Consider the following 27,868-nt stretch of genomic DNA (forward strand, 5'->3'; position numbering starts at 1 on the left):
AACTGATTTTTTTGTTTTGTTTTGCTTTCCAGACAAACAAGCTATGTATTATATGTGTTTTTCTGTATCACAATGACGGATGACTGTTTTCTCATTGATTTGAATTGAAGCATATTTTGTATGTTTTCTGTCAAATATATTTTTTTATATTTCCTATCTTTGCTCTCTGATGAAATGGCACATTATCATTCGTATCCTTGTCAACCCTTCTGAAAGGACAAACTGAAAATAGGGCTGCCGACAAGCCTTGGTATGTTTCTGAAAGACTGAAAGAGTTATTAAGAACCTCCCTCTAAGTCTTTAAACAGGTTATGCTTGCTTGAGCAATGTTTAATAGGCAACAATTATCAGTCTGTGGTGGAAGAAGGAATCAGATCTTTTACTTAAGTCAAAATAACAATACCACAGTGTAAAAATAGTCTGTTACAAGTAAAAGTCCTGCATTCAAAACCTTACTTAAGTAAAAGTACAGTATTAGTATGAAAATATACTTAAAGTACTCATGCAGAATGGTCCATTTCAGAATAATGTTATATCACTGGATTGTATTTATTGATGCATTATTGTGTAAGCATCACTAATGTTGCAGCTGGTAAAGGTGGAGCTCATTTCAACTACTTTATATATTTCTGGGTAGCTTAATCTATAGTAATACATCATAATTCATTAGTTGATTTATGACTTATTTTAAGAATCCAAATCTTTGAAGTAAATAACTAATGTCAAATAAATGTAGTTGATTAAAAAGTACAATATTGTTAATGTTGTACCTGCAGGCTAATAGTTGTTCCTCTTTGGGCTGAAAGGAATCACCATCTCCACACAGAAACTAGATTTTGACAGGCTTGTAAATCACAGTTTGGGGTTGTGATGATGATGATGTGATGAGATTATTGAGGTGTGTATAATGTTGAGCTTTATTTATTCGGGAGGCTTCATTAAGATGAAGATGTGTTTTACAAGAGAGAACATCCATCCATTATCTGTATCCGCTTATCCTATTCAAGGGGGCTGGGGCCGATTCCCACAAGAGAGAACAAAGCACACTAAAATATATAAGCTGATTTTAAATTTTTTGTTTTCATGTAACTCACTGGTGAGTGTGACAGTTGTCTTCGGTAATGAATTGAATGGCACTCTGGTTAAGGGTCCAATGGCAGTGGCAGCAGCATGAGTATACAGGATATCTCAATATCCAGTGTATTAAATGGGATGGCTGTATTTTTCTTGAAAATACCAGCTTTCTAGTCCAATAACAACAATTTTAAGGGTCTCTGAACAAAATAAACAGTGTGGAGCTGATATGTGGAAGAATACATTCCTACCACATTTCACAGAAAGTTTTAATTTGTTTATTAATGCTTTAATCAAATGGCAGACATTGTCCCCTCAATAAGATTTACATACTTTAAACTACATATTACAGGTTAACAAGTGAAAACCACTTTGTGTGTTATTTAATATCCTTGATTTGTGAATAGATTATTCCCCATGGGAAAAGTCACAAGTTTAGTTTAGGTAGTTTTCTATTTTGTAACCATAACTAAACAGTTTATAAAGATACATTTATCTGTTTTACAATAGATAATTAACCAAAGGATAGAATAAAGTTGAACTTTTGTTGTTCTGACTCACCACTGTGAGTTGTACTCTCGGGTGGGATGGCCTGCACTGGCAGTCAGTAGGCTCTCCCATTTGTACATCCTTATATATAAGGTGATTCTGGGTCTGCTCCCACAATACTTAAGTGTTTTTAATAAGCAAAAAAATTGTGGACAGTATTCACTGCATTCACAGGACCTACTTGTGCTCTCTGTCCCAATAACTCGGACAAAAATAGGGGTATTCTGCACCCTCACCCTGGAATTTGTTCCAAAATGACCTAAAAATCAAGGAGCTGGTATCATTAGATATTTTTAAATGAAGGCTTTAGAAGCAGACTGTATGGCATGCCAATGTTTTTAGCCCCCTTGTTGTACAGCTGACTCCCAGAAAAGCTTCTTTTTGTCCCCCCACCGTTTGTCTTTAGAGAGTTCTCTTTTAATGCAAATTTTAGTGCTTTTATAGTGTATTTTATATCTCTATTTGTGTCAATGTGTCTGCAACTTTGTGTTCTTGCTGTTGACCGTCTTGGCCAGGTCTCCCTTGGAAAAGAGGTTTTTAATCTCAATGGGACTAATTTTACACTCTGACGTCATACACCACAGGGTGACAGTCCCCGCCCCATTCCGAGTTCTCGTCCAATCAGCGCAGCCCTACACAACCGGAAGTTTTGAACGAATCGTGCGCGGGAAATTACTAATCGCTTCAGCTGGACAACAAGAGGAAGGTAAGACTAGATAGATAGCTCCAATTCAAAGAATTAACCCACATAACTCAGTATTTGTAACGTTGTATTGTTAGTTAACATGCTCACTAGCTTACAGCTGGTTTTGAAATGTGTCTTTATTGTTAAATTAGCCACATGTCATCAAAACAAACCCGCTAAAATGACTGCTAACGATGTTAACATGTAGCATTCCCTTCCAGTGTCTGTGATATAACTGTATGTTGCTCTAGCTAATATTAGCCCATGTGTAACTGTATCATAGTATCATACTTACATGTGTGTTTTCTCCTCCTGAGGTCGGTGTTGGATATTTAAAAACATGAAGTTGGTAACGTGTGAGATTGCATGGCACAACAAGGAGCCAGTCTACAGTCTGGACTTCCAGCACAGCTCAGATGGACGCCTTCATCGGCTGGCCACAGCTGGAGTGGACACCACAGTCAGAGTGAGTGGAGGGGAGAGGAGAGAGGATGAATACATGATGCAGTCATGAACCAAACACACTTATTTGAGTCACTTTAATGGCCATGTGATGAAAACCTGTTTACATGCATTTGTTTAGGAAAAAAATATTACATTAAGTAAAATATGTTTAGAAAATAGTTTTTCTTTTTAAATATGTTATATTTCACTGCAGCTGTGGTTTATAAGGTCACAGCTGTTTACAGAGTGTGTGTTTAATGACTTTTTGCCATGATGTTGATGCAGCTGTGGCGGGTAGACACGGGCCCAGACGGGAAGGCAGTGGTGGAGTTTCTGTCTAATCTGGTGAGACATACCAAGGCTGTCAACGTAGTGCGTTTTAGCCCCAGTGGAGAGCTCCTTGCCTCAGGAGGAGACGGTATGTCACACATAGTACACAGATGTTAGATGAAATATGTGCAATGTAAACATTTTAAGTCCGTAATGATTAATCAATTAGTTGTCAACTGTTAAATGACTCGCCAACTATTTTGATAATCAATAAATCGGTTTGAGTCATTTTTTTTTATAGAAAAAAAGTTAAAATTTTCTGATTCCAGCTTCTTAAATGTGAATATTTTCTGGTTTCTTTACTCCTCTATGACGGTAAACTGAATATCTTTGAGTTGTGGACAGAACAAGACTTTTTGAAGACGTCATCTTGAGCTTTGGGAAACACTGATCAACATTTTTCAACATTTTCTGACATTTTATAGACCAAACAACTAATCGAGAAAATAATCAACACAGTAATCGTCAATGAAAATAATTGTTAGCTGCAGCCCTAGTTGGCACCATGTGCGGTCCAAAACAGTTATTATTTAATAGTGCATTTGTACGGGACAATACAGAGAAACACTGACAGTTGCAGAAGGAGTGTCCGATGTACTGTTTAAGCTATAGCTCATGACGGGCCCGCTTCGTGTCGGATCAGATCAGACAAGTGACACTGGTCTATGCTCCCAACGAACCTGAAGCCCTCAGGAGGCTTGAAACAGTCTTCAGCAGGCTACGTACTCATGGACTAAAGCTGGCCCCCAAGAAATGTCAGCTACTCAGGAGAAGTGTCAGATTCTTGGGGCATGTAGTGGATGGAAATGGCGTGTCAACTGACCCTGACAAGGTCAAGGCTATTGCTTGCATGACAGAGTCTGCCCTTATGATGGAGGATGGTGTTACACCCTCTCAGAAGAAGATCAGGTCTTTCCTGGGCATGGTCGTGTATTATCAGCAGTTCATACACGATTGCTCCAGCATAGCCAAGCCGTTGTTCGCACTGACCGCTGCACCAAAAGGAAAGAAAGGGAATGCACGAGGCGCTGCTGCATTCAGGAAGTTACATCCAAATGATTGGAGAGAGGAACATCGCAGTTCATTCGAACAGTAGAAAACTGCCCTCATGGAGTCTGTTGTACTCGCACATCCTGACTTCAGTCGACCATTCATTCTTTCTACTGATGCCTCTCTAGATGGCTTAGGTGCCGTACTATCTCAGGTCCAGGAGGGTGAAAGTAAAGCACGCCCCATCGCCTTTGCCAGCAAGGCTCTCACCCGTGCTCAGAGCAACTACCCTGCCCACCGCCTAGAGTTTTTGGCATTAAAGTGGTCCGTATGCGACAAATTTAGCCACTGGCTAAAGGGACACACCTTCACTGTTTGGACGGACAATAATCCGCTAACCTACATCCTCACAAAACCCAAACTGGATGCGTGTGAACAAAGATGGGTAGCCAAGCTGGCACCATACAACTTCAGCATCAAATACATTCCTGGCAGTAAGAACATTGTTGCTGACGCTTTGAGCAGGCGGCCCTTTGTCCAAAGTCGTGTCTGCCAGAGGCTCATGAAGGAGCCTTATGAAACATTGTTGGAGGAGTCACAACAAGTCCAAGAGGGGTGTAGTCCAAGAGATGTTCAGAGTCAGTGCCAACCATCAAAGTGTTGAATGCCCACCTTCACCAAAGAACTTGGAGTGCCGCTCTCTGACTGATGGCGAAGTGTCTGCTGTCTTGGCGGGCCATGTTGAGTGGGATCAAGGCCCCAAACAAAGGGTGGTCTCATGGCTTGCTGCAGACCTAGAGCAGCTAGTCCCGCCAGGTCAAGATTCCCTGCCTGTCTTCTCACTCCAAGAGCTCCTGGAGGAACAGAGTAGGGATGCCACGCTGTCACAGGTCATCCCATTTGTCACCCGTGGGAGACGGCCGTCAAGAAGAGAGAGAGCTGGGCTGTCGCTAACGGTCCTTAAAACCCTGAAGCAGTGGCAGAAGCTGAAAATGCTTGATGGCATCCTGTACAGAGTCTGTAAGGACTCAGTGACCGGAAGAAAACGCCATCAGTACATGACACCCTCCTCTTTGGTCAGCCACGTTCTGCATGGTGTTCATGACGATGCCGGCCATCAGGGTCAGACCAGGACCTTGTACCTGGCGAGGCAAAGATTTTTCTGGGCTCATATGGAGCGTGATGTCAGAGACTATGTGAAGTGCTGCAAGCGCTGTGTTGTCAGCAAGACACTGGAACCCGAGGGAAGAGCCCCGCTTGAAAGTATCAAGACCACAAGCCCCTTGGAGCTAGTCTGCATGGACTTCTGGTGTGCCGAGGACTCCAAGGGAAAGAGTGTGGATGTGTTGGTTGTGACAGACCACTTCACTAAAATGGCCCATGCCTTCAAATGCTCTGACCAGTCAGCAAAACAAGTCGCACGCCAACTGTGGGATAAATACTTTTGTGTCTATGGATTCCCGCAAAGGATCCATTCAGACCAGGGAGCAAACTTCGAAAGTCAGTTGATCCAGGAGCTGTTGCAAATCGCCGGTGTGAAAAAGTCAAGAACAACACCTTATCATCCCATGGGGAATGGCCAAACCGAAAGGTTCAACAGAACCTTAGGCAACATGATCAGGGCTTTACCCCCCAGGGATAAGCAGAGATGGCCGCAGATGCTGCAGACATTGACCTTTGCTTATAACTGTACAGCTCACGAGTCGACTGGGTATGCTCCCTTTTATCTAATGTATGGACGGGTTCCCAGATTGCCAGTGGACATTATGTTCCACAATGTGGAGAGAGACAATGACATCACAGACTATAACAGTTATGTGAAGAAAATGAGTGATGATCTCAAGGAAGCCCTTACGCTGGCTCAAGTTAATGCTAGTTCCAGCCAACAGCGCCAGGCAGACCTGTATAACAGAAGGACAAAGGGCACAGACATTGAAGAAGGAGATCGAGTCCTCTTGGCAAACAGGGGTGGACGAGGCCGCAGAAAACTAGCTGACAGGTGGGAGTCTACCCTCTACACAGTGGTCTCCAAAGATTCAAGGTGCCACACTTACCGCATCAGACACCACAGCACCGGGCAAGAGAGAGTTGTCCACAGGAACCTGCTTTTGCAAGCCAACTTCTTGCCAGTCGAAGTGGAGCAGGAAATTGAGTCATCCTTTGACAGTGGTTCTGAACCAATTCAAGGACACAGCAGAGTAGACGGAAGCCTCCTGTTGACCGAATCCGAGTTTGACCAATCAGAACGCACTGCCAGCTGGGTAGCAGAGACAACTTCCCCAGAAGGATCTCCAGATGGAGTGCATAAACCTCCTGAATCACCTCAAGTGCCTCTTGACAATCCTGGACCAGTCATTCATGTGGCTCAGACAAATGATAGCATTAGGGCAGATATAAGTGTCAATACTGAACCTGATGTTTATGTTGGAGACACTGCTACTGACGAGACAGATCTTCGCTCTGAAACGGGCCAGGACAGCAGTAGTGAAGCAGAGACTGAGCATAGTGGAGGACAGACAAAACCAAGCGACGGTCAAGCAACCAAGGGAGAAACCGATGAGGTTGCCTCAGAACCTGATAGACTACCACCAAGTAATTCAGTGGGTCACATCAGGACAAGAGTTGGCAGGATGGTAAAGCCAGTTAACAGACTGATCCAAAACATGACTCAGAGAAACATACAAGCAAGCAATCTATTCAGTGGGATTGCCAAAACCTTATTCATGTAGATGACACCCGGTAGTTTTTAGTTCACTGTGAATGTGCCGTCTTTCGAGTATGCTCAAAGTTGGGGTAACAGTTATTTAATTGGCAGTACGAGATTGTGTATAAGGCACTTTCTGTAGCAAGTGGATATTGGGAGTCTGGCCAACTTCTTTATATCACTTTCCCTTTTATCTGGGAAACGCATATGTTGCACATAGAACTGTATGTCACAGAGTAATAACAAGCTAAGCTAATGTTACCCAGGATTCAGCTATTAACCTATTCTAGAACAGTTTTGAGAAGTTCAGAGGGGAGTATGTAGCTGAGTCAATATGTTGGTTATGTTATTTTTATTATTTTCATTTTGTTTAGTGAACATTCTCAAAACCGGTGTGTTATACTTTATTTTGTCATCAATATCAGCGAAGTTATCTGTATTGTAATTTTATTTGTGTTAACTCTGTATTGAATGAATGAAACGGTTGTGTTTTTCATGGTTCCAGGTTACCTGTTGTAGCAGGGGGGCTTTAATTGTTGACGCACAAACCACACATAGGCAAAGCATGGACAGCTTGTGCACTGGTAAGATGTGTTGTGAGGCTCGTCCTCCTCTGGTTAAGCTAGCATGTTTAAAAGTTGTGTATTCTGGCTTAAACTGTATGCAAATGCAATGATGCATCGTTATCAATATGTTTCTGAGGTTGTCATTTGGTTTCGAACGGCCAAAATACGACTTTTACTTCTGTTAACTCCGTCGGAGTTTTTCGCTCATTTGCATATTGTCTGAGTGCTGCAGGGGACTGAGAGAGAGCCTGCCACTGAGTGTGTGTGTTGACTCTGCCCTGTGCTGCTCCTTATAGGTGCGTTATAATGTTTAATTGTTGTTTGTATATTTTTCCTGTATAGTTAGGATGGACTGCATTAGTTGAGTAGCTTAATATGAAGATAAGTTCATTATTTACAGTGCACTTTTATTTTATTTTATGAAGGAATGCTTCTATTTACATGTAAACTGGAGGGCTAGAAACCTGTTAGAAGTATTACATTTAATTCCAGGTGCTATACATTTTATTTATTTACTTTTGTTGTATTTACTGATTTAAATACACTTGTAGCTTTTGTATTTTTTTATGTTTACATATTATATTTATAACTCTTTTGTTATATGTGTAACGCACAAATCACACATAGCCAGAGCATGGACAGCTTGTGCACTGGGGACTGAGAAAGAGCCTGCCACTGAGTGTGTGTGTTGACTGTGCCCTGTGCTGCTCCTTATAGGAGAATAAATGTGCAGATCCTGATTCCTGGTCTGAGTGGTGTCTTTCCAATCTACGAGCAACCATTCTACAGCTGCTACATGAGCTTATAGACAAACTCATTAAGTACACTAGAGAAAACAACTTCAACATTCAAAATTGAAATAAAATTAAGAAAAGAAATAATAATAATAATAATAATAATAATAATAATAAAAAGAAAAAATAGTTTAAATAAAACACACAACAAAAAAAACAATAATAATACAAAAATACGAGAGTAATAATAAGAGAGAGAGAGTTAACATTTTAGGAAATTATGAATGTGTTATGATTTAATTTGAGCTGACTTTCCCTTTAAATTTCTCAAAAACTTGACATACAGTCATAGTGAGGAAGACAAACCCATTATGAAAACGTTTTTATCATATTAGTATTTTTGGTTGACCATATATTCAACAAGACTTATTTAATATACTATGTGTAATATAATATCGCTTTTATTTGGCATATAAAATGTGAGGAAAATATCTCTGAAATGTTAGTGCGAGGAGTTCGTCCTTTTTGACCGCTCAAAGCACCCGTAGGCTACCGTACCGTAACGCCCCTAATAGACATGTATCGAAATCCAAGCTGCGGCTCTCTTTACCGCAGATTGTGGTTCCATCACAGTAGTGATGGGAATTCCGGCTCTTTTTAGTGAGCCAGATCATTTGGCTCAGCTCACCAAGAAGAGCCGGCTCTTTCGGCTCCCAAACGGCTCTTCATTTTACCACTTCTGCCTTTTATATAATTCAGCCACATTTAGCTTTAGCTGTTTTGACCTATGATTAGTATGTTTGAATGGTTACGATTCAAATGGAGAACTGTAAGTCGTTGGATGAAGAGGGTTCGTCCTCCTCCTCTTCCTCCAACAGAAAGACGATTGATGGATGGTCCTCATCATTGCTCAGTCAGACGCCTGTAACACTCTATAACCTTTTACCTTTAGCGCTGTGTAAGACGAGGGAAGCACAGATGCACAGGTCGTAAAACATCTTATGTGAGGGATATTGGTGTCCGATGTCCGTACACATGTTTGTATATGTTATGTCTGTCAAGTGGAGGTCTGTATGGACACGTTCAGGTATGTACAGATATGTCCGGTGTATTGTTTAGTTCTTTAAATGACAAAACTGTGGACATGTCTTTAACAGGTGAGGGGTATCCGATTCAAAAAAAAAAAAAAAAAAAAAGATTTGACTGGTTGGTAGAGGCATACAACCACAAGGTAGTAATTCTAGTTTCTACCAGTAAGGAGCTGCCATATTGCTGTCCAATTATTAGTTATGGCAGCTTTTTTCTTTTGAAAAAACAGAAAATATTTGGTAGTTAAGCCTCCCAAAAAAAATCTTGACCCAGGATGTTTGCATCCCTGGTTCCATGTTTGGTTGCATATTTATCAATTTTCCATGGATAAATAACCAAACAGACATTACAGGATTTTTCCAGTGCAGCTATTAGCCATTGCTTCTACAGGTAACCAGGTATGTTGAAAGCGGATACAACAAAAAAATGTTGCCTGCCCTCGGAATGAAGTGGACAAGGTAAAAAACGAAGTTGTAAGCCAATGATAAAAGTTTTTACTGCTTATTTAGCACTCAATAAACAACAATTTAACTACAGAGAATGTAAAGATGGCTTATAAGCAGTTTACACACGGAACGCATTTCATAATGTGAACTTCTGTTTTTAAATGGCCTCCCTTTAAAAACAATTTTGATCTTTTGGGAACCCCTTTCTACACTGTTCTATAGTAAAAAATAAAACATCATAAAATAAAAAATAAAATTAGTGTACATGAATGGGAAGTGGCCTGCAAACAAACTGTCAAAACAAGCAATAGTAAGCCATAAACTATGAAATCAAAACATTGCAAACATGTCATTTATTATGCACTTTAAGGACATATAGAATGCAAAATAATAATATAAATAAAAGGTGTTCCAAAATGTAGTCAGAAATGCTGTGTAATTGCATAAATTATACTTGCATTCCCAGTATAATATAGTCACTTATAATAATAATAGTAATATCACTTTCTTTCATAGTAATATTTTAATGAAAGAATAAACCATAGGACATGTAAATGGTAACTGGTTTGTGAAACCATAATATTAAATAATAAAAAAAATTTCATGATCCATTTGTCAGTTTATAAGGGACTGAGGTGGTCCAGTTTAAATGAAATGAACATGTGAAAAATATCAAAATTACATGATGTTTATGATGTTTTGACCAAACAGCTGCAGAATTCTAAACATTTGCATGTCTGTAAAGGGGAGACTCGTGGGTACCCATAGAACCCATTTTCAGGTCAAGGGATCCCTTTTAAAATGCCCATGGCAGTTTTTCCTTGCCAAAATCTCAAAGCGCACACAAAGTGTAATTTAGAGTGTTATTTAACCTCCTTTGCGACAAGCTAGTATGACATGGTTCGTACCAATGGATTCCTTACTAGCTCCACTCTAGCTACCATTTTTTTCAGTGTGAGCACATCAAATTAAAACTCTACCAGATGTTGCAAGGTGATCAATCTAAAGTTTCTGTTTTGACACTCCTCCTTGGAGCAAATATACCTACACGTGGCAGCCTGTGATTGGACGCGGATTAGTCCGGGAATGCCGGATTAGTCACACCTGTCTAAATGAGTTTGACATGAAGTGTACCCCTATTCTCTCTCAGATTCAGCAACTGCATGGGTTATTTCTCGCCTCAAATGTTTTCAGAAACACATTTCGGTGAACTATTTTCATGAAATAAGAGAAGAAAGTTTCCAAACGAGCCTCCATACTGTTTCCGGTTTGAAAGCAGCAGCCCACGGCGGGAAAGCGTTCGTCCAATCAGGTTGGGACAGCCTGTGTCCAGTGACAGCCCACCACGCGTCCGATGTTGGGAAGCGTCACGTCCCCTCGCCATAAAAAACGCCCCTGTGGACATGTACCATCAGTACACGGAGTGCCCGTGGTGCGGAGAAGATCATCACATCATTCTACCTTGAATCAATTGAAAAAAAAAAAAAAAAAAGGCCCTCGGCGGAGGGGAGCCGGCTCCTATCGTTCACTTAAAGGCAGTTGAAGAAATTCAACCTGCCACAGACCATGATGGTGCACTTCTACTCGGCCATCATCGAGTCCATCCTCACCTCCTCCATCACTGTCTGGTTCGCCGCTGCCACCGCCAGGGACAAGGCCAGGCTGCAGCGGGTCATTCGTGCTGCAGAGAAGGCGATCGGCTGCAACCTTCCCTCCCTCCAGGAGCTGTACACCTCCAGGACCTTAAGGAGGGTAGGGAAGATTGTGGCTGACCCCTCCCATCCTGGACACCATCTATTTCAGACTCTGCCATCTGGCAGGAGGTTAAGGTCCATCAGGACCAAAACCTCACGCCACAAAAACAGTTTCTTCCCCATGGCAGTGGGGCTCTCCAACAGCCCATCCGCCCCCCTGTGACTGTCTCTCCCTCACATGCACACTACAGCCCCCCATATCATGTTTATAGCTTATTTGTAATTTGTAAATTGTACATTTTTATTATTTTATTCTAACGTTTTTATCTATTCTTTTGTTATTATACAGTTTGTCTTGCACCATCAATGCCAAAGAAAATTCCTAGTGTATACCTCTTACACCTGGCAATAGACACCATTCTGATTCTGATTCTGATTCTAAAAAGAGTCGGCTCTTTGAACTGGCTCGTCCGTGACCGACACATCTCTAGTCCCATCACAGTGTTGTTGGTGTTGTTTGAACTGGCTCGTCCGTGACCGACACATCTCTAGTCCCATCACAGTGTTGTTGGTGTTGTTTGGACTGACTTCACATCCTCTCACCGAGTCCGACATCCGTATTTACGGAGAGATGGCGGCGCAGACAGACCGCGGTGTCCCGCTCAGTACGGTGAGTCGATATTTGCAACGGGGTTAAATATATTGCGAAGTTACACTGTTTCAAATGCAATGTTCACCGCTAACGGCTGTACGTCAACGGCTGTCCGCTAACGGCTGTACGTTAGCGGCGTCGCCCAACAAGTGAACGTTAGTAACCGTTAGTGAACGTTAGTAACGTTAGTGACCGTTAGTGGACGCTGAGTAAAGGCTCATAGCAGAGCTGTGTGTCTAAATCACTTAAAGTCATGATGTTTTGTGGGTTAAAAAGGTTCCTAAAGCTAGTTAACTACTGACGACAACATTCAGTTAGTGTTCAATAAATCACTGTTATAGAAACATTGCCAATGTGTCATATTATTAACACAAGGAGAGCTAAATATTTACCCGAAACTTTCTCATTTGTGTTTCCTCTATTTTCATTGTTTAGTTACAACACTGTTGGACAACACGTTAAACAACCCCACACTGCTGTTAAGTTTCACTTTCGGTTCTCTCTGTGCATAACACATGATTAGAAAGAAGACATTATGGGCTGGTTATAGTTAATTTAGGTGGGAGAGTCCTCTGACTGGGGATCATTGTTGGTTGACATCCCACTCTCATTCTCCTTCTTCCCACATTTCCCATCTCTCTTCCTCTTCCTCATCACATGCTTGTGTTTGCAAACCAAAACAGGCTGTTTTACATAAGTTTCTATTTCCTACAATGGGTGCATCCCAAACATTAAAAACATTTACATACAGAAGAAGCAAAGCGAAAACATAAACAAAGAGCTGTGCAAAACATAATAGGACAACAGAAATGAAACAAAACCACCATAAAATAAAAAAAAATTAAAATAAAATAAATAGATAATAAAAAAAAAGACCACGCGAGAGTATAATAATAATAATTTCACTTAAAAACTTTAAAGATATTGCACACATTCATTGTTTCCATTGCTTTTTTGTTTTGTATGGGAGAAATTGTTGACAGATATAGATCCATTTCTTTTATAAATACAAAGAAATTCGTTTTTTTTTTTTGGTAAATTGACACTTGTGAATGTGGAACTTCACGAGAATTAAATTAAATTAATAAGAAAAAATGCATTACTGTCTTTGTCACTGTAATCATAGCAACAAAATATAATATTTCTATAGTACAGTGCAAAATCTGAGAAAATGTTAACAAGTATAAAATTATTGACATCTTTCCACAATTCACATGTAAATTTACAGGACCAGAATAAATAAGAGCTTCAGGATGTGATTCGCAGAAGGAACAATTTACATCTATGTCACTCTTTAACTTTTGTAAGAAATGTTTCACTGGATAGAATCTGTGGATCAACTTAAATGACACCTCTTTTACCTGATTTGTTAGAAGGAACTTTTGCGGTAAGGACCAAACTTCTGGTTCAAGCGAGGAACGAGGAAACAATAAATAAGAGCTTTGGGATGCACCCATACTAGTGATGTCCCCAGTTGATCTGCATGATTGAGTGTCTTGGATGACATAATGAAGATCCTATGAGTACTGTATGTTCCATTAATTTTCTCCGCAAACAAACAACCGACTATATTATTAGCCTGCTGAAAACATTTGAGAATGACAAAGCACTTTGTTATGCCTGGTAGTTGCCAACTCCATGTTGTTGAGCCTGTTCCAAATACCAACATATGACCTTTGATGAAATTTTGTTGTAAAGACAATCCGGTTACCGCTAAATAAATATTTTTTAAAAATGTTAAAGGATTGATTTGATTTTTCGCAAGAATAAGAAGACCAAATCATTTTTCCAAATATAGGAAAAAGATTCTATTGTAGTGGCTAAATCGTTAAAAAATCCAACACTGTAGGTCTTCGTCGGGGCATTCAACAAACAGACAAAAGCAGATGTGGCCTCACCTTTATGGTATGGACAACCAATGGGAGGCAATCACATGATCACCATAATACTACAAAATATTACAAAATATTATGAAGAAATAACACAGACACAAGTAATTTATGTACATTATCAATGAAAAATACTCCTAGTTTTTAACATAGGCTGTAAAACTGAAGTTACTGGTGTACTGAGAGAGGGGGAGGTAGCTATGGTCTTGATGTGGTCAGAGGTGGGAAGGGGGTCTGAAATGGTGGCTTGGGTCCTCAACTCATTGGCTGAACATACCGTTGTGGGGGTTGTGTTGAAACTATTGAAGAACAGATTCAGCTCAGGGTTTGTCTTTTTTAGGGGGTACAGGGAGTCTTTAGGGGGAGATAGCAGGTCAGCAGTATATGTCACATACAGTAGAAGTGGTGTACATCATCTGAAAGCGGGGAACCTGAAGAATAATTTGAGATGCAGCTCAGTGTGTCAAGTTGTTCTTGTCATAAATCTTAAATAAACATGAATTAATTCATTAATTCATTATTTAAGTATGAGGGTTTTGACCATTATGATGGCCACTCCCATGCTCTATTATCTCATAAGTTGTTGCAGCAATTTTGGGGTTGATACCATTTGGTGCTAAATTTAACCATTTTTTACCTATCGAGAATTGATAAATATGATCAATAACCCCTCTAAAACTGAATTGCCCTTCGGGGATAAATAAAGCTCTCTGTATCTGTATCTGTAAAATACCACATTAACACACCAAGACCTTGAGGAACACCATAGAAAAAACAATGCTGTGATTTGGTATCAAAAACTTTTGACATTTGGAGATTTCTGCAAGAATTGCATCAAATCCATTTTCATTCACATATCTTGAGGTCAGAGGTCAGGGGCCCCTTTTGAAAATGGCCATGCCAGTTTTTCCTCACCAAAATGTAGCCCAACTTTGGAGCGTTGTTTAGCCTCCATCCCGACAAGCTAGCATGACATAGTTGGTACCAATGGATTCCTATAAGATATCTGTATTTATATGATATCTTTACATTCTCTCTAGCTCTAAAACTGAACCTGCTACAGCCTCTGAAAGACAGTCAAGTCAATCGGGATCGCCTGCAATCCCTCGGGTCTCAGAGGGTTAAGACCAAAATGTTCCTCTAAATGATTTTGTACAAAGCCCCGATCAAAGTTACTCCAGGTCTAAATGACGGCTTAAACCTCCAGTCTGCTGTCAGTCGAGTGAGTCACATTAAATATCTGTGCTATTCCTATGAAGACAACAAGCACCATTAGTCAGACAGACCTGACTGACGAGAGCCAAACACTGAAGGGCGAATTCACAAAAGGATTGCGCAGCTATTGCGGCCGTTGAACCTGCACAGACAAGACAAGATGAAACCATGTAATTCTCAAAGCAAATGGTGTCTCTGTGCTCCTGTGCTATTTGCACATATTCAAATTAGGTAATAGGCCCTTTCATGAGCCTCTCTCTGCCATGCTACGTGTTGCCCTTGTTCTTGGCACAAGGGCAACATTTATATTTTGCCACATGGATAATGGGAATCAGATTAAAAAAAGGACAAATTGCCCTAGTTGCAAAACTTAATGCTAAGGCTGTCAATCAATTAAAATATTCAATCGCAATAAATCGCATGATTGTCCATAGTTAATTGTGATTAATTGCAAATTAATCGCACATTTTGTATCTGTTCAAAATGTACCTTAAATGGAGATTTGTCAGGTATTTGATACTGTAATCAACATGGGAGTGGGTAAATATGTTTGCTTTATGCAAATGTAGTATATATTTATTATTGGAAATTGATTAACAACACAAAACAATGACAAATATTGTCCAGAAACCCTCACAGGTACTGCATTTAGCATAAAAAATATGCTCAAATCATAACATGGCAAACTGCAGCCCAACAGGCAACAACAGCTGTCAGTGTGTCAGTGTGCTGACTTGACTATGACTTTCCCCAAACTGCATGTTATTATCATAAAGTGGGCATGTCTGTAAAGGGGAGACTTGTTGGTACCCATAGAACCCATTTTCATTCACATATCTTGAGGTCAGAGGTCAAGGAGCCCTTTAAAAATGGTCATGCCAGTTTTTCCTCACCAAAATTTAGCATAAGTTTGGAGCGTTATTTAGCCTCTTTATTAGGTTTACTAGTTTCATATGATGCCAGTATCTTCACTCTAGCTTTAAAACTGAGCCTGCTACAACCTAAAAATCGCAAGTTGCGTTTAATGCGTTAAAGAAATGAATGTCGTTTAAACAAATTTGCGCTAAAGCATTATTATCGCGTTAACTCTGACATACCTACTGAATGCACTTTACGTGTTTGCGCTGTAATATCGTAGCGCAATATCTTTTGTGACTTTGAGACGGCGCAGATGGCGGTTGCAACAAGTGATGCACTGCTATCAGCAGCCGCAATCCATTCTTTGTGAATTGTACCGTCAATATTTTGGGTAATATCAGTTTTCGAGAGTTTACTCATCATTTGACTGCATTGATTAAGGTTAAGCACACATTGATTGAATTTGAATAGACTGATGAATTAAAATAAGTCCACTTTGATGTAACTATTGTGTACCTCTTAATTTGCTCCACAGCTTTGTCCCAAGTATCTTCATACAAATTCCACCAGCCACACCTGGCCCTTCGGCGCCATAGCTGAGCTCATAGGTGAGTCATCATCACATGTTTGTATTTGCAACAGAACCAGGCTGTCTTCCTTAAGTTCCTATTTTACTACATACTAGTGATGTCCCCGGTCGATCTGCATGATGGAGTGTCTTGGATGACATAATGATGATCCTATGCGTACTGTATGTTCCAATAATTTTTGCGAATTAATCTAGTAGCGATGTTTAAGTGCACTTAAATGCAATTGGGATTTATTTTTTTCTGTCACCAGGACAGATTTCCATCAAATTGAAATGAATATTCTCAGTAATCCACGCCAAGATTGTTCTCAGCAAACAAACAACGCACTATATTAGCCTGCAGCAAACATTTGAGAATGACTAAGCACTTTGTTATGCCTGGTATAACAGGCTGTTGCCAGTTGCCAGTTGCCAACTCCATGTTGTTACCGGCTCTGACTGTAACATCAAAAGAGCCTGATCCAAATACCAACATATGACCGTTGATGAAATTTTATTGTAATGACAATCCGGTCACCACTTAATAAATATTCAAAAAATGCTAAAGGATTGATTTGTTAACGTATTTGTGGAGGAATTTCGTTAAATTAAATGTCCCTTAAATTGTGCATTTAAAAACCAGCCTATTTTCAGATTATAGCCTAATTAAAAGTGTAATGTATGCTTAAATCACCTCTCTCACTGGTATGTGAAAGCTTTTTGAATAGCGATGAGCTGAGATGGAGAGGATGGTGTGTTGATAGAGCTGATGCCTCACTAGAGTGTTGAGGTAAATGCAGCCATAAAATAAAGAATCAAAGAGTGCTGTGGCTAGCCTCTAGTTCAAATTCAAGTTTACCACAAGACAAATCTCAACTCCTTGCCCCCTTTGTTGCTGTAAAATTATCAGGTGTTGAGTACATGTTATAGTTATTGTTCTCTGATTCAATTTGTACTTTGCCATCTAATATTGGCTTATTTTTAGATAACTATTTAAGCTCTGTGGATACTTATGTGGTGCATACGCCCTTTGTCGCTCGTCATTGAGGTTTCCGTAGCATTAAAGGCTGTCTTAAGAGGCGGAGAATACCTTTGTTTTACTTTGTAGTACTCCACCTATTATTTGTGCAATCCTTTTTTGCAGTGCAACAAGAAGAGAGATGCACCTTGCAAGCTGTCGCTAAAATGTCACAAAAATACTGATAAGCCTGTTTTTTTGGGCGTACCAACATGCATCACATTGAGCCCAAAAATCCTGAGTAAATCTAGTCCTCCGTACGTCTTCCACATCACTGCAATGTTAGAACTTTAATGCTTGAGGTTGAGATTTGTAGGTGAATTTAAGTTGCCCCTAAATTGTTTCTTTTTACAGACAATGCCTACGATCCAGATGTCAGTGCCAAACATTTCTGGATTGACAAGATTGTGGTCAAAGAAGAAGAATGCCTCAGCTTTATGGATGATGGAAATGGGCTGGACCTTGAAACAATGCATAAGATGCTCAGGTACTGCTGCTTGGTATTTTTTGGAAATTATGGAAAATGTGTAATGGCCCACTGGACATTGACATTGCACTGCCAGTACTGGCATATATAAAAACTAGGGCTGTCAATCGATTAAAATATTTAATTGTGATTAATCGTGTGATTGTCCATAATTAATCGCGATAATCACTGTTATTGTTTATCTGTTCAAAATGTATCTTAAAAGGAGATTTGTCAAGTATTTAATACTCTTGTCAACATGGGAGTGGGCAAATATGCTGCTTTATGCAAATGTATGTATATATTTATTATTGGAAATCAATTAACAACACAAAACAATGACAAATTCTCAAGCCCAACAGGCAACAACAGCTGACAGTTTGCTGACTTGACTATGACTGGTCCCAAAACTGTATGTGATTATCATAAAGTGGGCATGTCTGTAAAGGGGAGACTCGTGGGTACCCATAGAACCCATTTTCATTCACATACCACAAAAGACCCCTTTGAAAATTGCCATGCCAGTTTTTCCACGCCAAATTTTACTGTAAAGCCCGGGAACGTCAGCAGCGTGTGGCGTCTGCACAACCTATTTTTTTTTATTTCGGCATCTATGTTAACAGGTTAGATCAGCCATACTGCCCGCGTGAGCAGTGCGTGACGGCTGCCGCAATCTGGCCCAAACGTAAGTTTGGAGCGTTATTTAGCCTCCTTTGCGACAAGATAGTATGACATGGTTGGTACAAATGGATTCCTTAGGTTTTCTAGTTTCATGATGAATTGATTGCTTTAAAACTGAGGCCACTACAACCTAAAAATCACAAGTTGCGTTAAAGAAATTAAAACAAATTTGCGTTAACATGTTATTATTACGTTAACTTTGACAGCCCTAATAATGACCACTGCCTAAATCCTTTAAAAAAAGAAAAAAGTTGTACATGATGCTACATTTATGAATGAACCATGACGTGATTCATATACTCACTAAACAATGTATGCATTTTTTCCCCCTCAAGCTTCGGCTACAGTGACAAGGTTCCTGTGAAGGGTATAAAGCCAATCGGTATGTATGGCAACGGTTTCAAGTCTGGATCTATGCGTCTCGGCAAGGACGCCATCGTGTTTTCGAAGTCAAAGAGTGTGTCATGTGTTGGGATGCTCTCTCAGACCTACCTGGAAAAGACTGGTGCTAACCAAATAAGCGTACCTATTGTCTGCTTTGAACAGAGAGAGCCAAACAAGTATATCCTTTATCTACTGCGTTAAGGCATATTGCATCATGTAAACTAATGAAATGTAAACATCTTCTTGATTTATTGGCACCATTAAAGTATCATGTGTTGTCAACTGAATTAGGTACAAGAGGACTCCAGTGATGTTGTAGAGAGGTATGCTCATACTGGTGTAAGTCTGGGACATGATTTGATCCTGGTTTAGTAATCTACACAGTTTTTTCATGTGTTTTTTCAGTGTGACATGTTTTAGAGTAACACATTTTCTCTCAATCATACACCAGACAGTCATTTTTCCATTTGTCCTAATTTTTCTTTGCAAGTTGTCCTTAATTCGGCTTTACTCAGTGTAAGAGAGGAGCACAAAGCCAGTCTGCAGGACATCCTAGACCATTCCCCTTTCAATACACAGGAAGAATTGCTCCTTGAGGTCGATGCCATCAGTTCCAACCAGTCCACAGGGAAAACTGGCACACGGATCATCATCTGGAATCTCCGCAGGTTTGTCTGTAGTTCATACATAACAAACATATGTTTTTTTTTAGAAACCAAGTGCTCGTGCCTGTACATGCCTCAGATTTGTGATCAGATAAAGAAGATATGTCAACGCCCTATCTACTAACCAATCAACTCTCAGGACAATGTAGTCATCATTCCACTCACTCCAGCAAACTGACATGAACAAAAGTACAGTGAGAGGTGATAAATAGCACACACAGCTACATGTGTGTATCATAAATGTAAGAAATGTTGCATAATATTAAATAACACTAGTGTTGCATGTGATTGGCTGTTTGTTGTAGATGGGGTCTTTCCCTGTGATTCAAGAATCACCAATGTTAAACTTAGTGAGACCAGATAACTCAAAGCCATCACCATGCTGGAGGCCCATCCGCCTATACGAAATGTTTATGTTTTCAACAGGACATCTACTGGATCAACAGAGTATGATTTTTCGAAGGACCGTTACGACATCCGAATTCCATCAGATGTCTACGAGGAAATGATTGACACTTCTCAACATGCAGACAGGTTGACGCCATACATCCCGCAGAGTTGTTACTCACTGCGGGTAAGTAGCAGTAATGTGCACGTCTGTTTATGTCCCCTGAAATGTCTGTCCTTGACTAAATTGACTTGTATCTGTGCAAAAGTTGTCACTAGAGATTCCTCTACTGAAGGGAGAGATGTATGAGCACTTCCCTAAAATCTGAGATTCAAACGTACCCCAGGCAAGCTAGGTTAGGTACGTCACAGCCAGTCGCTGATACATAACGACAGGGAAACAGTCTTCGACACAGAGCAGACTTGTCAGTACAGAGAGCGAGAGTTTGAATTAGCATCGTGTGGAGTGCAGTTTTTGGATGTAAACCGGATCCTGGAGCTTCCTTCCACTATATTTATACACAATATTTCACAAGCACTAATGCTGTGTCAGCCTCTGCCAGTTACAAGCTAACCACATGCACATTCACAGATTCTGTATTTCTTCAAGTAGTAGATGTCGTTTTAACAAAGTAATTTACCTTTTTTTGAAAAATCACATCAGGCCCATTTCTAAAGGAGATCTGTAATTACTAAATTGTAGGCCAATCATAGGTTTTTAGTTTTCTTTTTGCATTATTAGTGAAGCTGTTTTAGTGGAGTCCTTTTAATTTTAGTTAATCTGTGCTGTGTCGAAGACAAAAACGCCATAGAATTTTTAAACATCTGCTGCTGACTGATATCACTTTCCATTCGCATGAGTAAATAATTGATACTTGTGTTTTTAATGGGCGTAGGCATATTGCTGTATTCTCTACCTGAAGCCTCGGATGCAGATCATCATACGCGGTCAAAAGGTGAAATCTGAGCTCATTGCTAAGAGTCTGGCCTCGGTCAGAAAGGACTCGTACAAGCCCACGTTCCTGGTATCCTTTCATCACAGAAGACATGGATCGATATGTTTTAATTTAGGACATTTTGAATGTGCGTGTTACTTGAGTTTTCCTTAAATGTTATTTTAGTCGAAAGGCATTCGTATCATTTTTGGGTATAACACCAAAAGTAAAGACCAGTATGGCATTATGATGTATCACAAGAATCGGCTCATCAAAGCCTACGAGCGTGTGGGCTGCCAGCTTCAGGTGAGTTTGTGTTGTTTCTTTATTACACATGTTGTCAAGGGGGTCTTTAAATGTTATCACCCGGTGTTCATGTCTGAACTTTTATCCCCTGCAGGCAAACAACCAGGGTGTTGGGGTCATTGCGGTCATAGAGTGTGACTATCTGGAACCTACCCACAACAAACAGAGTTTTAATGAGACAGATAAGTACAGGTAATGGGTCTGATTATGGTCTAAATGAGTTTCTGTCAGTTTGAATCTTGCACACAAAATATTTGTATAGTCTATATCATATTACTGCATTATTTGACAGCACAGTGGCAGAAGTTTGAAGCTCTTTATTTCTTGGTACAGGAAAACGATGAACAATTTGGGGACCAAACTGAAGGAATACTGGAATGAAATGCGCTACAACAGAACCAGAGACCATCCAAACAGCACCACACCAGTGGAAGATACCATGTTAGTACATTTTGCAGTGACTTACATCATGTATTCTACACGTATCTTTGTCTAACCATGTTGACTTCCTACATGCTCTGGTACTTGTCTCTGTCTATGTCCTCAGGAAGCGACCAGATCAAAACTGGGTGCAGTGCGAGGACTGTTCGCGCTGGCGAAAACTCCCTGATGGGATTGACTGCGAAAAGCTGCCAGATAAATGGTACTGCCGTATGAACCCTGATCCTCAGTTCAGGTAACTTGAGCGTATATATATTTATATATAAATGCAAAAAAGATACTTTTATTCCTATCCACAAATCTGTTTTTGTAAAAATGCAAAACTTTACTCTGTGAAAGTTTTCTAGATCTACACATATATTTGTTACTGTTACTTCATTTAAAAATAAATGTAGCATCATTTACAAGAACACATCTCTGCCAGTGGGTAACCTCCAGGTCTGAAAAGTGAAGCCAATGCGGAAGTGCCTTAAACTTGCATTCTTTCTAATAGCCAGCAGGGGGCGACTCCTCTGGTTGCAAAAAGAAGTCTGATTGTATAGAAGTCAATGAGAAAATGACCCTACTTCTCACCTGATTTATTACCTCAGTAAACATTGTAAACATGAGTTTATGGTCTCAATCGCTAGTTTCAAGTCTTCTTCAATACAGCATGATGTTCATTTAGTAAATGATGGTCCCATTTAGAGTCAAATAGACCATAAAGCAGGGGATGCTTTAGGGCGTGGCTACCTTGTGACTGACAGGTCGCTACCACGGCGTAATCCTGCAAGTTGTCCACGTTTTCGCTGCAGAACCCTTTGGCTGACATCTTCCTCGCTCTGACTACCGTTACACTCTCCACTAGCACCGTACCGTTTTTGTTTGCTATCATCAAGTGACAGACTACTTGCAATCTGTTCTTCTTCGCTGCTCTAAAACAGTAGTTGCCAGTGGCAGCCATGATACCTCCATGGCGACAGCACAGTGAAGGTTACTGTTTTGGAGTGGTTAAGAAGAATTGATTTCCAGTTAAACAAGTTGATTTTTTTCTGGTTTAATAATCGTACTCGCTGATACCCAATCCCGAGTTCTGGGCAGTATTGGACCCATTTACAATACTGGTATGGGTATCGGAACTACTAGTCTAACCCAAATGTAGCTCAGACTCAGTAGATGTTTTCAATCTCTATCTAATTTGCCCTCCCAGGAACTGCCAGGTGGAGCAGGAGCCCGTGGACTCAGATGATGAGCAACCTTCATACCGCAAGACCTATAAACAACAGTGAGTCCCATTTCATTTAAAAACACTGCCACAACTTTTGCCCAAAGATATAATTGCATATTTAGACTAAATAAGAATTGCACATTTTTTTTATTAAGCTGCCAAAATCAGCCCAAATATGTTAACTGAGCATAATAAGTGAAGTGACTTGCCTTAACTTACCCCTGTGATTATTTTTAACAGAGAAAGGGAAGACAGAAGAAAGAGTCAATTGAGAGAAATACAACAGGTAAGGACGCTGTAAATTGCCTGCCATTTTTCTGCATGCTATTGCTGTTTCCTTCATGTGGTACCTGTAACACCTCTGCATTTTATTTGAAATAAACAGTTCTTTTTCTGGTAGTATTGGTTTCTGATTCCATAAAGATTAACATGTTATTAATAGCTCTTTGGGATTTATTTTTTTTCTAGGCTGAGGCGGCTCGTTTGGCTCTTCTCGCCAAGCCAAAACAGGCCCCTAAACGACTGCAGGTTGTGAGTGATGACTAAAGTTGATGCCATTTTACTTAAAGGACCAGTGTGTAACAATTAAGGGGATCTATTGGCAGAAATGGTATATGATATTAATAACTAGGATTTCAGGTGTATAATCACCTGAAAATAAGAATTGTTGTGTTTTTGTTAGCTTAGAATCAGTTGTTTATATCTACATAGGGAGCGGGTCCCCTCTCCATGGAGTCCACTATGTTGCACCGCCATGTTTCTACAGTAGCCCAGTATGGCTTGGGCCGGAGTTGATAACGTTACTCGCTCCCGTTGCCACCGCTCTCTCCCTCTTGCTTCACCACTCACTTCCCTCGTACACACACACACACACACACACACACACACACACACACACACACACAGACTAAGCACTGGCTCTGCTCCAAATGACCTTCGCCACAAAAAATAGCTCTAGAGGGGACCATTCGATGTTTCGCGTCGGCCACCGTAGTTCTCTTACACGCTTGGCACGCGGGAGAGGCTTCAGTTGGTTGCAACCTCACCGCCAGATTCAACACACTTTTCCTTTAAGATAATGATCATGTTAACATGTTGAATAAATACATTGCAGAATGTAGATATGGTGTAGGAATATCAATAATTACAAATAATAAAAACATATCTCTATGTTTTCTTTTTGTTGTTCTTGTTGACAGACTGGCCGTTCCCCCTCCACCCCAACTACCCCAAAGAGACGGTTTAACACTGTATCAATACAAGGGGGTGCTGTGAGGGCTGAATCCTCGCCACTGATGCCCGCCCCCCTTTCACAAGCTGGTAAGAGAAATTGCTCATCATGTATTTGTCTGAGAGAGAGAGACTGAAACAGAAAGTTTGCGAGATTAAAAATGTCTGTTTTCTTTCTCTCTAGCTTGCAGCCCCTCCAGTAGTGGTGGTCTTCCAGTTATTACTAATGTATGCTCACTGTCACCAGGCCTCCTGAGGTATGATTTTGTGTTGTTTGTGAGCTTAAATAAATCCATTTGAATTTGTTTAAGAAACATATTAATTGTGTTTTGTGTGCACTGCAGGGGGAAAAGAACACAGCCTGTTACTTCACAAACAACGCCCAAAAGACCTAAAATGAATGGCGTCCATCAGGGCAACTTGGATACATCCACATTAATGGATGTGAGCCCACAGAGCTCCCCGTCACTGCTCATTGATAATAATGATAATAATAATGATGATGATGATGATGATGACACGGATGATGACATTTCCATCTTGGAGGCCGCCAGTACCCCAAAGCCAAAAAAGCCAGATTTGACTAAAGTGAAGACAGAGCAAGATCAAAGTGATGATAGCATGAACAGGCCGCCCAGCTTCAACGACGATGCTGCCGTGGATGACGCCTCGGAGACGTTTGTTGCAGGAACGGGCTCTGCAGGGTCTGCCAATCCCTCCCCAGAGCCACCTTCAGAGGTGGCGAGCAGCACCACCCAGACAGAAGTACCCAAAGTGAAGAAGGAAGAGGAGGACCAAAATCAAACTGCAGGGCAGAGTACGTCAGCACAAACATATGTGGCCATCGGTGTCTGCAGCACTGAGCAAATTGTAATCAAGCGAGAGAGCGGTGGAGACGCTCACAGTGAGAATCAGGGAAAGCAGACCTTGCAGAACGGAGGGACGCATCATCTGGATAGTGAAGAAGGTGCTGGACCTTCCTGTGCAAATGTCGGTGATGGGAACGACTCTCCACTTAACTACCCTAGTGTGACTGCAGTACAGGAACAGCAGGAACAGCAGGACCAGCTCCTATACCTTATGCAGACTACAGCAGAAGAGAGAGACTCCTTTAAAGAGCAGGTCCAAATACTTACCTGCCAACTGCAAGACATGCAGAGCAGACTCCAGGAACTGTCTCAGATCAATGTAAAGAAGGAGTGTTCTCACCAGGCCAGCCAGACGGAGGAACCCGAGGGTGGGAAGGACTACAAAGGTCTGTTTGAGAAGGCTAAACAGAAAGTCGATGAACTGATTAAGGAAAAAGAGCTTTTACTGGCAGCCACTGAGACCAAGCCCAGTACTGCCCGAGGTGAGGAAAAGGACATTGATGAGATTGCACTGCAAGTTGACTGTCTGATGCGGGAACTGGATGAAAGAAACAACGAGAGGGATGAACTGCGCTCACAGGTCAGTGTTCCAGCTGTGTTTGGTATTTTTCAACCTTATTTTCCCATGGTTTTGTGTCCAAGTGACTAATCAGGACAACACTTTTTGAAATATTTCCTGTATTGAGGGAGAACACTGCAGACACTAAACGGGCTGTAATGTAATTATTTGAGGCAACCTGGCTGGCACCGTCATTTTACATCGACTAAAAGTGCTTGTTTTTGCCACTAACAGGCTCAGATTGTTATGATAAATGTCTGACAACATTATGGAAAGGACCTTACAGAGAAATACAGATATATTTTCCGTTTGTCATTGTGTGTCTCGCTTGAAGAAGCCTCGCTCTGAAATCTTGCGTAACATCCACATTGTCGAAAACAGCTAAATAAATATTCAGTCATGACATTGAAAATCTTTTAGATAACACTAAGCTACGCTTTCTGGATTCCAACACAACAAACTCTGACAACACCGGTGTCCTGTGGCACTCCTCCCTCCACTCTCACTCACGTTTCCACCACTGTCTTCCGGCAACAAGTCACATGACACAATGACAAACAGGAAGCGAAAGGTAAGAAAAACATTTTATTTCTCTGTAGGGTCCCTTTCCATGATGTTGTCAAGACACATCCGCAATCAGCTCTCCCTCAATACTGGATCAGAAAGTGTTGTCCCCATTAGTCACTTAGACACAAAAACATGGGGAAATAAGGTCTAGGTTGAAAAAAGTTAGTTAGTAAAACCCTTTAAAGTACAAGACTGGTGATACTCTTTATTTGTCTTATTGTCAACCAATCCCATAAAAAGACCAAAGCCAACAGGTTCCAGGTCTGTTTCCTCTTGACTACCTTGCACAGATTATGATAAATCAAACCTATACGGACAAGATATTTATACCCTACAAATATTCTCAAACAACAAATCCAAACATGAATCTGACTGTGCCTTTTATGCAAAACAAAGGAACTTTAAAAAGAGTTATGTAAGGTTGTATGGTTATGTATTATCGACTTTTGCATACTTTACTACAGCTGCAACGATCAATCGATTAGTTGTCAACTATTAAATTAATCACCAACTATTTTGATAATCGATTAATTGGTTTGAGTAATTCTTTAAGGGGAAAAAAGTCAAATTCTCTGATTCCAGCTTCTTCAATGTGAATATTTTCTGGTTTCTTTACTCCTCTATGACAGTAAACTGAATATCTTTGAGTTGTGGACAAAACAAGACATTTAAAGACGTCATCAAACTACTACTACTACTACTAACAACTAACCGATTAATCAAGAAAACAATTGACAATGATAATAATCATTAGTTGTAGCCCCAGTTTTGTCCATTCTTCTTATCACTAATAGTTACATTGTATTCACCAAGTTAATTGTCAGATCTGTGAACAAGGCTGTATTGCTAAAAAGAAGTCAGACTGGGCAAGAAACATGAGCAGTCAGGTGGTGATAAAGGCTTTAAACAAACCCCCAGGTTAGCCAATTGTATTCCAAAGAGAAACCAAAGCAATGGTAACTAATTGATTATACGACAATGAAAATAATCGTTAGTTGCAGCCCTATAATTTAATCTCTCTATATATACACTTTATTTGCTAGCTTGTGTAGATTTTTGTTTACCTTTGTTTTATTGATGTTGATCTGTTTACACTCCCTCTATTCTTTTCTCCTGGGGTTCACTCTGTGCCACGCCACCAGTTGGACAGTCTGGAGGAGGAAAGGGCAAACCTGGCATCCCAGTGTGAAGAGCTCAGGTTGAGCCTGCAGCAGCAGGGGGAAAACGCACAAGAGAGAAGCACAACTCCACACACAGCCACTGATTCTACTGTGCAAACAGATCCAGAGGAGGCAGGGGCGACGGCGAACCCTGGCACAGATTCAAACACAGCCTCAGATACATCCAGAAGGTTGGATTGTTTTTTCATGATGCATGAATTATCACTGAATTATCACTATCTGACAAAGCCATTTATAAACTCAACGACCCAGTGGAACAATGACGTAAATCAGATTTTCTGTGTTTCTCTACTCCCATCAGTTTGATTGAGCTGAGGCACAACGTCGGGCGCCTTCTCATCTCCTACGTGCCTGCTCTGGACCTGGAGCTGGACCAAGTGAATTATGAATGTAATGTAATTGATGAGATCCTAGAACAGGTTCTCACCAGCGAGGCAGAGGGACAGTACAATACATGAATAAACAAATCATAGGATTCTGAAATT

The 27,868-nt window shown here is 40.5% G+C and overlaps 1 protein-coding gene and 1 long non-coding RNA gene across 5 annotated transcripts; both read left to right on the forward strand.

Moving 5' to 3' along the window:
- The first annotated feature begins 2,228 nt into the window (after positions 1-2,228).
- On the forward strand, positions 2,229-3,172 carry LOC119500319. 3 transcript variants are annotated; one of them, XR_005209600.1, is made up of 3 exons: positions 2,229-2,329; positions 2,626-2,774; positions 3,038-3,172. It is a non-coding gene; the product is annotated as an uncharacterized LOC119500319 (long non-coding RNA). The 3 variants fall into 3 exon arrangements; XR_005209601.1 differs by having other exon boundaries at positions 2,328-2,439; XR_005209599.1 differs by lacking the exon at positions 2,229-2,329 and adding an exon at positions 2,402-2,545.
- Positions 3,173-11,827: 8,655 nt separating this feature from the next.
- On the forward strand, positions 11,828-27,850 carry LOC119500316 (MORC family CW-type zinc finger protein 3-like). Of its 2 annotated transcripts, none has more exons than XM_037789992.1 (19): positions 11,828-11,975; positions 16,455-16,527; positions 17,860-17,992; positions 18,988-19,214; positions 19,548-19,704; positions 20,128-20,275; positions 20,985-21,113; positions 21,210-21,329; positions 21,424-21,521; positions 21,663-21,770; positions 21,877-22,005; positions 22,960-23,034; positions 23,218-23,263; positions 23,446-23,508; positions 24,177-24,297; positions 24,392-24,464; positions 24,552-25,656; positions 27,345-27,553; positions 27,685-27,850. In XM_037789992.1, exons 1-19 carry the CDS (start codon positions 11,937-11,939, stop codon positions 27,839-27,841), a joined length of 3,210 nt encoding a protein of 1,069 aa, XP_037645920.1. In that variant the 5' UTR covers positions 11,828-11,936; the 3' UTR covers positions 27,842-27,850. The 2 variants fall into 2 exon arrangements, with proteins under 2 accessions (XP_037645920.1, XP_037645921.1); XM_037789993.1 differs by having other exon boundaries at positions 23,446-23,505.
- The last annotated feature ends 18 nt before the right edge of the window (positions 27,851-27,868 follow it).

The sequence above is a fragment of the Sebastes umbrosus genome, chromosome 13 (assembly GCF_015220745.1).
Source record: "Sebastes umbrosus isolate fSebUmb1 chromosome 13, fSebUmb1.pri, whole genome shotgun sequence".
Lineage (NCBI taxonomy): Eukaryota > Metazoa > Chordata > Actinopteri > Perciformes > Sebastidae > Sebastes > Sebastes umbrosus.

What these genes read in the sequence shown, in the direction of transcription:
- LOC119500316 (XM_037789992.1), top strand. Translation starts at nt 11,937, where the DNA reads ATGGCGGCGCAGACAGACCGCGGTGTCCCGCTCAGTACG. An exon ending in CGCCATAGCTGAGCTCATAG is followed by an intron (nt 16,528 to 17,859) that starts GTGAGTCATCAT and finishes TTCTTTTTACAG; the next exon opens with ACAATGCCTACGATCCAGAT. An exon ending in ACACCAGTGGAAGATACCAT is followed by an intron (nt 21,771 to 21,876) that starts GTTAGTACATTT and finishes CTATGTCCTCAG; the next exon opens with GAAGCGACCAGATCAAAACT.